A 13,427-nucleotide genomic window follows, 5' to 3' on the forward strand; every position below is an offset into this window, starting at 1 on the left:
AGCAGGCAGTTCCACTGCCCCATCAACCATGGGGTGCTGCTGGGTGAGGCTTTCTCAGTGCAGGTGTGTTTTAGTTGTGCGTTCAGCACAAGCGAGCATTCCTCAGTCCAGGGATATTGCCCTTTCTCCTAAAACGAGGCTCACCCTGATTCTCAATGGAAAATTGGTGGTACTTGCCTAAGCCCTTTAATTTACAAAACTGAGCGTTCAAGATCTCACCTCCTTTCTATTTCCCATATCCATTTTCCTGGGCTTTTCCTATTCTGTCTCTTACATGTGCAATTCCGCAGGCAAGTGTGGAGGGGTGTATGCTTGCAAATCCCGGACTCCCTCCTTTCTGGAATTTCCTTTCTCAAATTCTAGTTGATCTCACCCCAATCTCGTAATTGTCTTCTCCTTTTTCTTGTGCTGCAGTGGCAGAGAAGGAGGCTCAGGGAAAACGGTGGGTAAACATGCTCGTCACCTCACAGGGTCTCCTGCTCTCACTGAGCTTGTTCCTCCACTGCCTGGCGGCCCGCGGTGGCACTAGGAAGAGTTGCTCATATTGTTAAGCAGCCAGGTTACTACTTCTACTACTGGGAGATGACACTCCATGGATAGTTTGTATTGCATGTGTTTTTACTTTACATTTCAATGTAAATATTCTCCAACTTACTAGAAATTACATGATCAAAATCTGTAATGATTTTATTTGGCCCATTGTGTGTGTGTGTGTGCTCTACTTCACTTGGATATGTTTTTACAAAAGTAGTGCTACACTCTTAGAAATAAGGAGCACACATTTTGGTGTCCAGACACACAATTGGTATACATAGTTGGTGCATCACACATTTACTTATGGGGGAAGACAGTGATTGTAAAATCATTTGTTTCTTTGATAAATTGCCTTCATCGTCTCAAACGCACCTATTTCCTGCTTTAACGAGAGATTGTTATGGCTGCTGTTTTTGTTTTCCTTCAGCAAACAAAAGACAACATTCGTTCCTTAACTATGTCTGGCCATGTTGGCTTTGAAAGTCTGCCTGATCAGCTGGTCAACAGATCCATTCAGCAAGGCTTCTGTTTTAATATCCTCTGTGTGGGTAAGTGCCAGACTCTCCCATATGTCTTCTTGCCACTCCACTCTTGTCATAAGCAGGCCGGTGCTGCTTCTCAGTTGTGAGATCATGACCCCAAGGTATTTCTGCCCTTTAAACATTTCTGTTTGCTTGTTTGGAAACATTTCAGTGCTGGCTTGCGAGCTCTGAGTGCCATAGCACACACACAGATTCACTCTGCCCTCGCTTGTGACTAGCCTAGTCACTAGTGACTAGTCTTTACTTGGTAGACAGCCGGTCTTTGAAATACTGCGACCCTTGACATGCCTGCAGGCGTGCTGCGCTTTATTGTGTTTCACCGAGAATGAGTTTTTTACAAATTGAAGATTTCTAACACTCCTGTGCTGAGCAAATCTTACTGCCCCACTTTTACAGCAGCGTGTTCACCTCATGTATCTATGTCATATTTTGTCATTCTCAAAATATTTAAAGCTTTTAAATAATGCTGTTGCACACTTAATAGATTACAATGTTACAATGTAGTATTAAACCTAACTTATATGTACCAGGAAACCCAAATACTTATGTGACCTGCTTTATTGTAATAGTGGCTTTATTTCAGTGGTCCGAACCTACATATCTCTGGGGTGTTTAAGAGTGACATTTATTCTCAGCCAGAAATTGTACCTGTAAAGATATATCTGTGTTTTATTCAGGGGAAACTGGAATTGGAAAATCTACACTGATTGACACATTATTTAATACCAATTTTGAAGACCAGGAATCCTCACATTTTTATCCGAATGTTAGACTCAAGGCTCAAACATATGAACTCCAGGAAAGTAATGTTCAATTGAAGTTGACCATCGTGAATACAGTGGGATTTGGTGACCAAATAAATAAAGAGGAGAGGTTTGTGCTTTGTTTTGTTTGCCCTTTTTTTTTTTTTTTTAAAAATAAACTGAGTTTTTATTATACCAGGAAACCGGCTTTCTTGCTCCCTGGGATGTGTTTGGCTTTTCTACTATGGTAATCCATACCTTTCCTCCTAGGATTTCTCTTTGTAAAAATAGCAAATGTTCAGGTTCTGATTAGAAAACAGTTTTTTCTTCCCAGCTGGACTAATTTTCATGCAAGACCTTAACACATTGAGTTAAAATCAGACAAAGAAGGGTAAACATCGTGAACAAATATATATGGTACACGATTTTTAAAATTCTAACCAAAATAGTTCCATTAAGCATTGGGGGAGAAGGTTGATAATGAGATTTTTATTTATATTTAACCTATGTCATTGTTTCATCTTTGGTATTGATGTGAGACTGATGATACATTCTGTATCAAATATAAGCTCTGAGAAGGGGAAATCGATTGGGGCAAAGCAATACCTTTGTTTTTCTTGATTGAATGTATGCATGATTTATTATAAATAATTATTCCTTATTCTTGAGTAGTTAGGAACAAAATTATTTTGCACAAATAACTATGTTTCTTACATTAGAGGGCAGCTACTTCAACCCATTTGTGTTCTAATTCGAATATGAAAAGTGAGTTTTGTCGACCTTGTGAAAGAAGTAAGGAGCACAGTCTCGGGGTGCTAGTGTGTGTCACTGCATTCCTGTCAGTCTGTCATTTGATGAAAGGGAAATCTCGGGCAGTGGTTTGCAGTCCAAGCTCAGAGTACCACTACTGGCTCAATAAGTCTGGCCTTTTTTAGGAATTTACATTTTGCTCTACTGGCTCTACTGGTTCAATAAGTCTGGCCTTTTTTTTTTTAGCAATTTACATTTTGCTCTACAATTCTCTATGTTCCAAAGCCTATACTGTGCCAACCCCCCTTACGCACTGTAACCACCAGTGAACGTTGTATCACTTCGTTTACCTGCAGGGCCCTGGTGGTGTAGTGGTTACCATTGGATCAGCAGTTTGAAAACAGCGGGCCCTCATCAGGAGAGGATAAGACTTTGTACTCCCAGAACTAGTTAGTCACAGAAACCCACAGGGCAATCTCCCGTGTCCTGGAGGGTTGCTGGGAGTCGGAATCGACTCGATGGCAGTGAGTGAATTTGAGTTGATATTTATCTGTGTCTTAATGAGAGATCATACAGTATTTGTCTGAATACCTTCATTCACTTGGCAATATGCCCTGTGGACCATCCTCGTTACAATGTTCCACAGACCCATTATTTTGTAAGATTTTGTCTCTGCTCTCAAATTGCTTACCGGTTGTTACTCAAGGACTGGAAGGGTCATCCAACTTTAACTAAGAATTCAAATTCCACACCATTGGAATGGTGTCCTCTGTTTGGGGGCTCAATAGTAATTACAGCAGTGTTCGTGGAATTTGACATCAGAGCTGTTTGCTGTTCTTGTTACTTGGGATCCTAGAGTTGGGTAGTGAGAGCGGTTGTGCCGAGAAAGGTTGCATAGGTAGTGATTTAGCATATCAGAATGAAGTGCAAGGTTTAGAAACCATATTAGCACAGTTCTCTGCTTGTACCCGTGATTTGACTTGGATCTTAAAGGATTAGAAAGCCAGAGGAAGATGTGTCCCCAGAGGAGAAATGACACAGACATAGGGTTTATGGCACCTTTCCTTTGCATATTATGACTAAGCACAGCTAAAACCATGGCAGTATGGCTTTTGGAGACTGACGGTTGACATGCGCCATTCTCCTTAACTGTGCTAGGTATTACATGCCTTAGGAATCTGACCTCAGGGGAAAACGTCATGGAATATGACATGAGTACCTTTTTTTCTATTATAAATTGTTTTATTGGGGATGCTCGTGTCTCTTATAACAATCCATATATCAATTGTCTCAAGCACATGTGTGACATAAGTACCTTTCTAAATTGAGCTTCATAATATGCTGTATACTTATTTGGTTACCAATTTGACCTCTAGCCTCATTCAGTAGTCTGGCTCATAGAGCGCTTTGTCCGAAGAGACCCGGGTGTAGATGGATGTGGGCGTGAGTCAGGATACCATGTCTGTGACCCAGCTGACAATGCCAGCAGTTCTGATCATTTTGCAGTCGAATGCTCCACCATTGAGCTACACCCCCTCAAGTTCTGATGAGTGTGAAGTAATATCTGTAGACATGCAGGCTCTGGATGTTATCTCGTTAAGGTTGAGTGTTGAGCATAGCTGTTAACTGTTTATTAGTGAAAATTCAGACTTTGAACTGGATAAAGTTGCATGAATATGTTACATTTAATTTTGGAATTTTTCAGCTATCAACCAATAGTCAACTACATAGATGCTCAGTTTGAGGCCTATCTCCAAGAGGAGCTGAAGATTAAGCGTAGTCTCTTTAACTACCATGACTCTCGCATCCACGTGTGCCTTTACTTCATCTCACCAACTGGCCACTCGCTGAAGACACTCGACCTCTTAACCATGAAGATCCTTGACAGTAAGGTGGGTTTGGGAAAGAAATGAGCTCATCATGAGTTAATATTTATTTTGAACTTTTAATATTTCTTTAAAGGTATGTGCATGTATATATTGCAGTGTGTATATTTTTTCTCTGCATTTAAACACATTTGGAATTTGTGCATTTTCTCTGTGCATTTGAACACATTTGGAATTAGCTTATTTTCCAGAGAAGTTGTTTGGAAGATGAGATGCAATTTTACTTGTACAGGTTTTACTACTAATAGGCATGTCCTGATTCTGAATATTTGCATCTTGATGTTTTAGTTATTGAACTATGTAGCCAGTCATGGCTCATCTTTGAGATGAGTTAGCCAGGAGTGATTGCTGTTGATAAAAGTAGGTTTTTGAAAATGAGTCAAAGGGATAATGAGCGCTTGTTCAGTGCTCAGCTTTGGACCAGCCGAGAAACCCATGTGCCACCGACTCCATGCTGAGTTTCTTCCCAGCCTTCCTGGACTGCAAAGCATTTTCTTGTATCAGTAACAGATCATGAGTGTCTTACATGCGTTTAGCTAAAGATTGTCACCACTCTCTTCTGCTGCAGTCAGTCAACTCTTATTTAGAAAGTCATGTCTTTTACTTTCTACAGTAAACACTAGAAAGGAATGTTACATAGACGTGCCATGACCCATTTAATGAGATTTAGGTTTCTAGGTAACAGGAAGATGTTCGTCAATGACATGATTAGATATATATTATGTAGGGGTAAAAGATTCATGTTGTTGAGACTGCTGGCTGTTATCTCCCAGCCACCTGGCAGATAGACAGATCTTGATTGACAGTACTAATGGAAAGGTTGGCAGTCTGAACTCGCCCAGAAGCACCCAGGAAGAAAGGACTGGCGATCTGTGTTTGAAAGGTCACAGGCTTAAAAACCCTATGCCGGCCTGTTGTGTACACATGGGGTCAGCATGAGTCAGCATCTACTGACAGGCAGTGAGGTGTTTTCATACATAAAGATGGGTGATCCCTGTGCCGGCTTCTCCTTCCAGCTTCCCTGGCCTCCTTGGGAATTGTTGTCTTTGATTCCTAAAAGCGGTTGTCATAGGAAGTACCGTATCTTATGGGAAGCTGACAAGTTGTCTTCATTGAGACATGTTACCGTTCTCCTCGCTGACTCGTAGGTGAACGTGTCTGTGTGACATTCAGTCTGCTGACATTTTTTGTAGAGGCAGTCCTAAGATGTTAACGTGGCTTACTTTATTGAATAGTTAAGTTTGGTACTGAAAGCATGGACTTGACATCCCTTGTTTATGTACTTGGAGTAATTGAATGTGAACATGGTTTACTTAAAATTATTGGGACAATTTCCACTAGTGATTTCACAATTATTTAGAAAACTCTGTATCATCTTTGGAGCATAGAAGACTAATAAATATGAATGTGTACAGTCAACCAGTAGGACATTAGAGAAGAGGAAAAATAAGCTCTCCTTCCCCTGATTCGTGTCACTAGTTAGCCTGACATATGTGACTGAAAGCAAACAAGGAACAGGAAAAGTACAGAGTAGCCCCCGCCCCATCCCAGTGTAGTGCAGGCACGAGTCTCTTGTGGAGATAGCTCTGTAGTCCTTCACACGACTAGACCTACGCTGGACGATCTGTGTGACTTCAGATCGCTTCCTCGCTGGCCACTGATAAGACTTTAAGTCATGCTGAGCATTATTCCTTTGCTTCACGAACACTTTCAGTTGGTGTTTGTAAAATGTCTTTCCTGTGACCCCCGGGCCACAGAGCTGGATTCCTTGCAGTGAGGGAAGGGACCTGCTGAAAGGACAAAGGACACACTGCATCCACTTGTTAGTTTTACCGAGCGGTCACTCTGGTGATGGGGTACTCAGACCATGGCACCTGCTATTGCGGTTGAGCTGATTTGGACTCCTAGTGACTTCCGTGTGTCAATTGAACTGTGCTCGGGGGCTGGGTCTCGGGCTGGCTTCTGAGCAGTAGATTGCCAGGCCTTTCTCCTGAGGCACTCCTGGGTGGACTCCACCCACCAACCGTTTGGCTTGTAGCCAAGTGTGTTCACTATTGGCACCACCCAGGGACACACTTTGATTATTAAGAACTAAAAGTTTTTGTTGTGCTAAGTGGCCTATTAAGCTTTCCTGCATATATTTGACATATTTTGTCTGAAGAAACTTGGAGGGAGAGAGAAGAAAAGGTGAGGCTTCTAAACTAAAATCAGATGGCAGATGAACCTTACACAAACTGCTTTTTAAAAGTAATACACACCCACTGGCTGCTCTGAAAAGCCATCTTTGCATTGTGCCCGGGTTCCGCTCGCCGCAGCCACCTCTGCCGCCACAGACTCTGGCAGCTCGCGCTGTCTTTGTCGTCCGCTGTACTGGGTCACCAGTGAGCCCCACCATGTCAGACGCGGCTGTGGGCACCACCTCCGAGATCACCGCTAAGGACTTAAAGGAGAAGAAGGAGGTGGTGGATGGAGGAGGTGGAGAATGGGAGAGAAGCCCCCGCTAACGGGAGCACTAATGAGGAAAATGGGGAACAGGAGGCCAATAACGAGGTAGACGAAGAAGAGAAGGAAGAGGAGGAAGGTGATGGTGAAGAAGAGGAGGCTGAGGCAGCTACAGGCAGACGGGCAGCTGAAGATGAGGAGGATGACGCTGTGGACACCAAGAAGCAGAAGACCGACGAGGATGACTAGACAGCAAGAGGAGAAGGTCAACTTAAAACAATGAAACAAAAACTCAAAGGCCACCGTGCCCTAGTCACCCTCCACGTCCCGTCTCAGCATCTAAACGTGGTCACCTTCGCGGAAGAGTCCCGCCTCGGGCTGCGCCACTGCAGACACGCGCTCACCACCACTCACCAAAACCACACCGTGAATTTGCAACAGGGGAGGCAAAAATAACCAAAACTTCCCAGGCCCTGCTTTTTTTCTTAAAAGTATTTTAAAAAGGAAAATTTGTATTTTTTATTTACATTTTATATTTTTGTACATATTGTTAGGGGTCAGCCATTTTTAATGATCTCGGATGACCAAACTAGCCTTTGGAGCGTTCTCTGTCCTACTTCTGACTTTACTTGTGGTGTGACCATGTTCATTATAATCTCAGAGGAGAAAAAAACCTTGTAAAAAAGCAATAAAAACAACACCAAAAAAAGAAAAAATACAATCTTATTCCGAGCATTCCAGTAACTGGTTTTGTGTATGTACTTAGCTGTACTATAAGTAGTTGGTTTGTATGAGATGGTTAACAAGGCCAAAGATAAAGGTTTCTTCTTTTTTCCTTTTTTTTTTTTTTGTCTATGAAATTGCTGTTTATTTATTTATTTTTGCCTGTTTGACGTGTGTGTGAAGCAATGTTGCACAACAATAAACCGGAATTTTATTTTGCTGAGTTCTAAAAAATAAAAAAAAAGTAATACACAGCTCGCATTTATTATAAGACTGCTTGTACACAGGACATGGAAGAATGACAGCCAACCCGTGGTTTTCTAGGTCAGGGCTTGGCACGCTTCAGTAAAGGTCCGGCAGTAAACACTTGCGGGTTTGCAGGGCGTGTGGTCTTTGTTGCAACACCCCGCTCTGCCGTATAGTGTGAAGAGAACCATAGCCAAGACGGAAACGAATGGCTAGGACCGCATTCCAGTGAAGTCTGATAAAAATAGGTAGTGGAGCCCACCTTTTCTGACTCACTGAGGAAGGCAGAGGACATTTTTAGTGTCAAAAGACCCGGTGGCTTCACTTGTGAACATTTACAGGTTTAAAAATAAATCATCCATTACAAGATTTTCTTTTTCTTCACAGGTGAACATTATACCGGTGATTGCCAAAGCAGATGCGATTTCTAAAAGTGAATTACAGAAGTTTAAGATCAAGCTTATGAGTGAACTGGTTAGCAATGGCGTCCAGATATACCAGTTCCCGACAGACGATGAAACTATTGCTAAAATCAATTCTTCAATGAATGTAAGCACCTGTGGGCTGTTAATTCTGTCTTACGTGTGAAAACAAAGATGGTGTGTTAAGTAACATCACTACTAATATATTTTCACGTGTATTTTCTGAAGAAGACCTCAAATAAGGTGGTCAATTACTATTTTAAATAATTATTTATTTAAATAAATATTTATTTAAATAAATAAATAAGGCCAGTGTAGAAAAATGTCAATGTTTTGAATTGAAAAAGTTGAAGAAGGATATATTTTTCAACCTATTTCCCGCGCAACCCCCCACCCCACCCCCTGCTCCCGTCTGTGACCCAAGTAAAGCGGTGCCTTTGTGAGACTGAGGGTTCTTTGTGGAACCGGCCTGCGTTGCCACAGGACGATGACTCTGCCTTCTTCAGCCATGTGGGAATCCTTAGAATCTGAGGGGTTGGGCTTTCTAATCTGGAATTCACGCTCACTCACCATTGTGTCATACATGCCTATGAAATATCCTCACAACTGTGAGTCTGATAGGGTTGAAAATGAGTAAGTTCTTGGTTTGACTTTCTTCTTTGGACTTAAATATCTGGTTCTATTGTCAGCATGAGGAACTTTGGAGTCCAGCTAAATGGGGCTCTTGGTTGTGGGCATGATTAGGCTCGTTGAGACTATTGACTCATTTGCAGAACAGGCTAATAATATCAAGTGCTGTAAAGATTAAGTGAGACAAACTATATTAAGAACCTGACGATGCCATTCCCAAAAATGTTCATTATATTTCTCCTTTTATGATTTTTTATATCCCCATTTTGTATATAAAGGTACTTGAACAAAGTGTCAAAAAAGCTGACTAATGGAAATAAAATTATTGTAATTCCTATGTGGTAAATTGTCTTTAGATCCACTTTTGTTTCATGTGCTCACCTGGAATAATTCTTCCAAGTGAAGCAGCTAAAGACTAAATAATGTCAGTTAGTAAATTACAAACAGTACACTGGACTTTCTTCCCCCATCTTCAGCTGCCCCGGAATCCAGCTTTTGCATCTTCCTGTTTCTGTAGCATTCTTCAAACTCTTAAATGTGTCTTTTTCACTCTTTTTGAGCCATCTAAGTAAAACCTTTCTGATTCAGGTTGAGTTGTACTTTCTTCTTCAACCTTTCCCTCATTCTTCCCACAGCGATCATTCGCTCCTTTACAGTTCTAAAGCATTTACTATCTTCAGCATTAATTTGGGACTTACATATTTTTTGAATCAGTATCATATACCTATAATTCAAAACCCCAAACCCATTGCTATCCAGTCCATCACGAGTCATAAAGACCCTGTATATGAATTTTCAAGGCTTGTCCATCTTTCCTGGAGTAGACAGCCTCTTCGTTCTCCTTAAGAGTGTCTGGTGAGTTTGAGTCCCCAGGAGCAGCCATTGCTATCCCACAGAGCCTCCAGGTCCCTGTCATCCACCTGCATGCGCATCAACTATAGGTATGCTCAGTGGAGCCCTGTTGCTGAGGTGGGTCACAGTTAGAAACCACCAGCCACTCCGCAGGAGAAAGATGAGGCTTTGTAATCCTGTGAAGAAACCGCAGGGGCCGCTCTGCTCAGCCTTTGGACTCACTGGCAGTGTGTGTTAAGACTTTAGCTGGGTGTGCTCTGGGTGGGGGTGGGGGTGTGATTTTTCTCAGCATTATCTTTGTCTTTTAGGGCAATAATATTATTAAGGGAGATGTGTACTAGAATTTGTTCCCTTTTTTGTACCCCTGGTAGCATGAGGCCTTACATTGGGCTCAATAAATAATTTTGAATGTTTTACAGGGTCTGAAATTGACTCTTGTAGAAAAATGAGCACATATTCACCAGCAGGTTTTAAAATAGGCATAAGAAATCACTTGATATAAGAATTTCATTAGCTACTGAAGCTTTCTCTTTGTTGTTGTTTTCATAATACTTTCTGATCTGGATATCATGTTATGTTGGAGGATGTGATTGATATGATTCTTTTCCAGGCACATTTGCCATTTGCTGTTGTGGGAAGCATGGATGAGGTCAAAGTCGGCAATAAGATGGTCAAAGCTCGTCAGTACCCATGGGGCGTTGTACAAGGTAAGTAAGGGGAATAGGAGCTGTCTAGTATGAATCTTAGAAACACTTATGTTGCTGCCTACTCTCAAGTTGGCATTTAATGCATTCCTGAGTGACACTTACTTCAAATTGTGACTGGTTCTCATAGGAGCTGTGTGTTATTTTACACCAAAGTCTGTAAAGGCCAGACAGAGCAGCTTGTTTTCCTGCACACCTATCATTCGGCAGGTGGGCAGTAGTGCAGGGCACTTGGAACATAATATGAGAGGAAAGAGTAGTGTTTAAAAGGCGCCCTGGTGACACAGCAGTTAAGTGTTCCACCGCCACTGAAGAGATTGGTAGTTCGGGCCCAGCTCACCTCTCCGTGGGAGAAGCGGCCCGATGACCTGCCCGTGTGCAGACACAGACAACCTTAGAGACCCTGCGGATGGGGCATTTTGCTCTTTTCTCCAGGGTTTCTAGGACTCCTCGACAGCATGCAACAACAACAAAGTACTTTTTAAACATGGTGTATAGACGGATTTTAAGGCAAAGTAAAGCCATCTTGTAAATGTATGCATATTTTTACTGAGCAACCATTTCCAAAACAAATTAGACAACTAAAAAATTAAAGTCACTTGATATTTCATTCTTTTATCTAGCATTATGAGTGAGTAGTTAATACTTGAGTACTAGTTCTCTGTGATGCTAACTAGTAAGAAAATGGATTATCCCTACCAATACTGGTTTCTAAGTGCTTTTAAAAAATGACAAGTTTTGTAATTTATGAAAAATAGTAATAATTTTTTAATGTATGAAAAATATGAAAGTAGTAATTATACCTAAAACCACTCATCACAGAGACACATTTGTTGTCTTATCACCGTAAACATGGAAGGACCATGTACGTTTCCCACTAATTTTTAGATTATTCAATTTATTTATTCACACAGGAATATACATGTAATATTCAATAAAAAGAATTTGAAAGCTTTATGTACAGATGGTACTCTGTAGTTTTAAATTGATGACTGAATTTTTAGGGAAATGATATCCTCTTTTTAAGTGCTATGTGAGCTATCTAGGCATAGGCTGGCTTTAAAGTAACAAGATACTAGTGAAATTGCAAATATCATATCTAATAAAATATATTTTCTTTTTCCCATTGCCCATTCAGTTTAATACTTTCCTGTCTGTTAGCTTTGTTTCTAATATGGCACATAAAATGCAAGAGTTTTTATCGTTGGTTAAAGAATCATAGCGAATACTCATGGCTCTTCCTCAGACAGATCATTTGGCTGTTTGCTATTTCAAATGTGTTTTCATTTATTGTGTGCCGGAAGTTAGACACCAGTGTTGCTGTTTTACTTATTTTCTCCCTTTCTGTCTAGTGGAAAATGAGAACCACTGTGACTTTATAAAGCTCCGGGAGATGCTCATTTGTACAAACATGGAAGATCTGCGAGAACAGACACACACCCGGCACTATGAACTTTACAGACGTTTCAAACTGGAGGAACTGGGCTTTAAAGACATGGGCACCGAGAACAAGCCTGCCAGGTCAGTCAGTGGTATTCCTCTTGGACAGGCAAGTCAGCAAAGTAGAGGTTAGAAAGAATGGTACCCTTTGGTGCATTCAGGGTGATGGAGAATGGGCTTCTTAGAAAGGTCTCAGAATCTGGACCTGGAGTAATCACTGGTAACCATCAGTTGTGTGTCTTGAATGTGGAAGGTTCTGCGTTAGCTGAAGGGAGAGAGAGAAGGGGATAACATACTGCAAGGGTGAAAACCTCATGATTTGGTTTCCTCCGTTACATGAAGCAGAGGAAAGTGCATTTCACTATTGCTGCAGAAGCTCCTTAGAGCGCAGTCCCGTTCCCAGGTGCTGCGGGGTTGATTGGACGCATGGGCGCTCACATGTTCTGAGCAAGCGGAGCTGTGCTTCCCGGGGTCTCCAGAGCTGTGACCTTCTGGAAGCAGACTGCCAGGCTGTTTTTCTAAGACACCCCAAGGGGATTTACGTGCTCTCAGAACAATTAGTATTAATTTATCTTCATCCTGATGAAAAGTTTTGGATTTCTTGAAACTTTGCAAAAATATTTTGTAAAGGCAAAATGAATGTACACCTGTAAACTAAACCTGTAGCCATTGCGTGGATTCCAACTCAACCATCCAGGAGGACAGAGTGAAACTACCCCGAGGGCCTCCGCGGTGTACTCTTTGTAGGGGCACTGTGAGTCAGAATCGACTTGATGGCAGTGAGGTCTTGTGTGTGTTGTGTTTTTGAATCTCTATAGAAGCCAACTGACTGCCGCATCTTTCGCTCCCCCACATAGTGGCTAGAGGCTTTGAACTGCTGACCTTTTGGTTAGCAGCCATGGCTTTGACATACCTGTAGGGGGACAGAAAGTAGATCTTATACTATCACAGTACAGTTCTAAGTTTGTGGAATCTGATGACCTTGCTCAGAGATTGGTGCGTTGAATGGTAAATTATAAACTTACTTTCTTAATGGTGCTACATTTCTGCCATTAAGTATTTTTAAAAAATCTAAAACATGGAATAATCCATCACATACTAAATCAAGTTTGATTTTTGATCTAGGATTCCAGAACAGTTTGAAGTTACTTGAGGTAGTTGGTGGGAAGCCTGGACCCTTATGTTGGACAGACATGGTTTTAAACTCTGTTGGAAGACTTTCGTGTTTCGTCCTGTGCATTTCGGTCTTCTCTGGCTAGTAACCCTTATTCAGAGTCAACAGGAAAGGGAAGACTTCAAAATCGATGCTGCTGCTGCAAAAACAAACTGGGAAAATTTAATGATACATGAGGTTAACTTTCCTCAATCTGTTGATTTAATTTCTTAGTGCAGGCTTCAACTTCTGATGAAATACATAAAAGACTGTGTATTTACCACTGAGATAGTTTATTGTGCCAGCCTGGCCGATAAACACAAGTGGGCTTAACTGAAGGGCAGAGAGATAAATGGCTCG

At 41.5% G+C, this 13,427-nt stretch overlaps 1 protein-coding gene across 1 annotated transcript in view; it reads left to right on the forward strand.

The window, feature by feature from the left end:
• The window catches only part of SEPTIN10 (septin 10), a 53,679-nt gene that overhangs the window by 29,783 nt on the left and 10,469 nt on the right, over nucleotides 1-13,427 (forward strand). The window contains exons 3-8 of the mRNA XM_013005119.3: nucleotides 962-1,082; nucleotides 1,754-1,949; nucleotides 4,275-4,461; nucleotides 8,254-8,415; nucleotides 10,381-10,477; nucleotides 11,827-11,995. Coding sequence (XP_012860573.2) covers nucleotides 962-1,082; nucleotides 1,754-1,949; nucleotides 4,275-4,461; nucleotides 8,254-8,415; nucleotides 10,381-10,477; nucleotides 11,827-11,995 — 932 coding nt within the window. The remainder of the gene's footprint in view (nucleotides 1-961; nucleotides 1,083-1,753; nucleotides 1,950-4,274; nucleotides 4,462-8,253; nucleotides 8,416-10,380; nucleotides 10,478-11,826; nucleotides 11,996-13,427) is intronic.

The sequence above is a fragment of the Echinops telfairi genome, unplaced genomic scaffold (assembly GCF_000313985.2).
Source record: "Echinops telfairi isolate 266 unplaced genomic scaffold, ASM31398v2 ScPeMD7_7467;HRSCAF=8505_1, whole genome shotgun sequence".
NCBI classification, from domain to species: domain Eukaryota; kingdom Metazoa; phylum Chordata; class Mammalia; order Afrosoricida; family Tenrecidae; genus Echinops; species Echinops telfairi.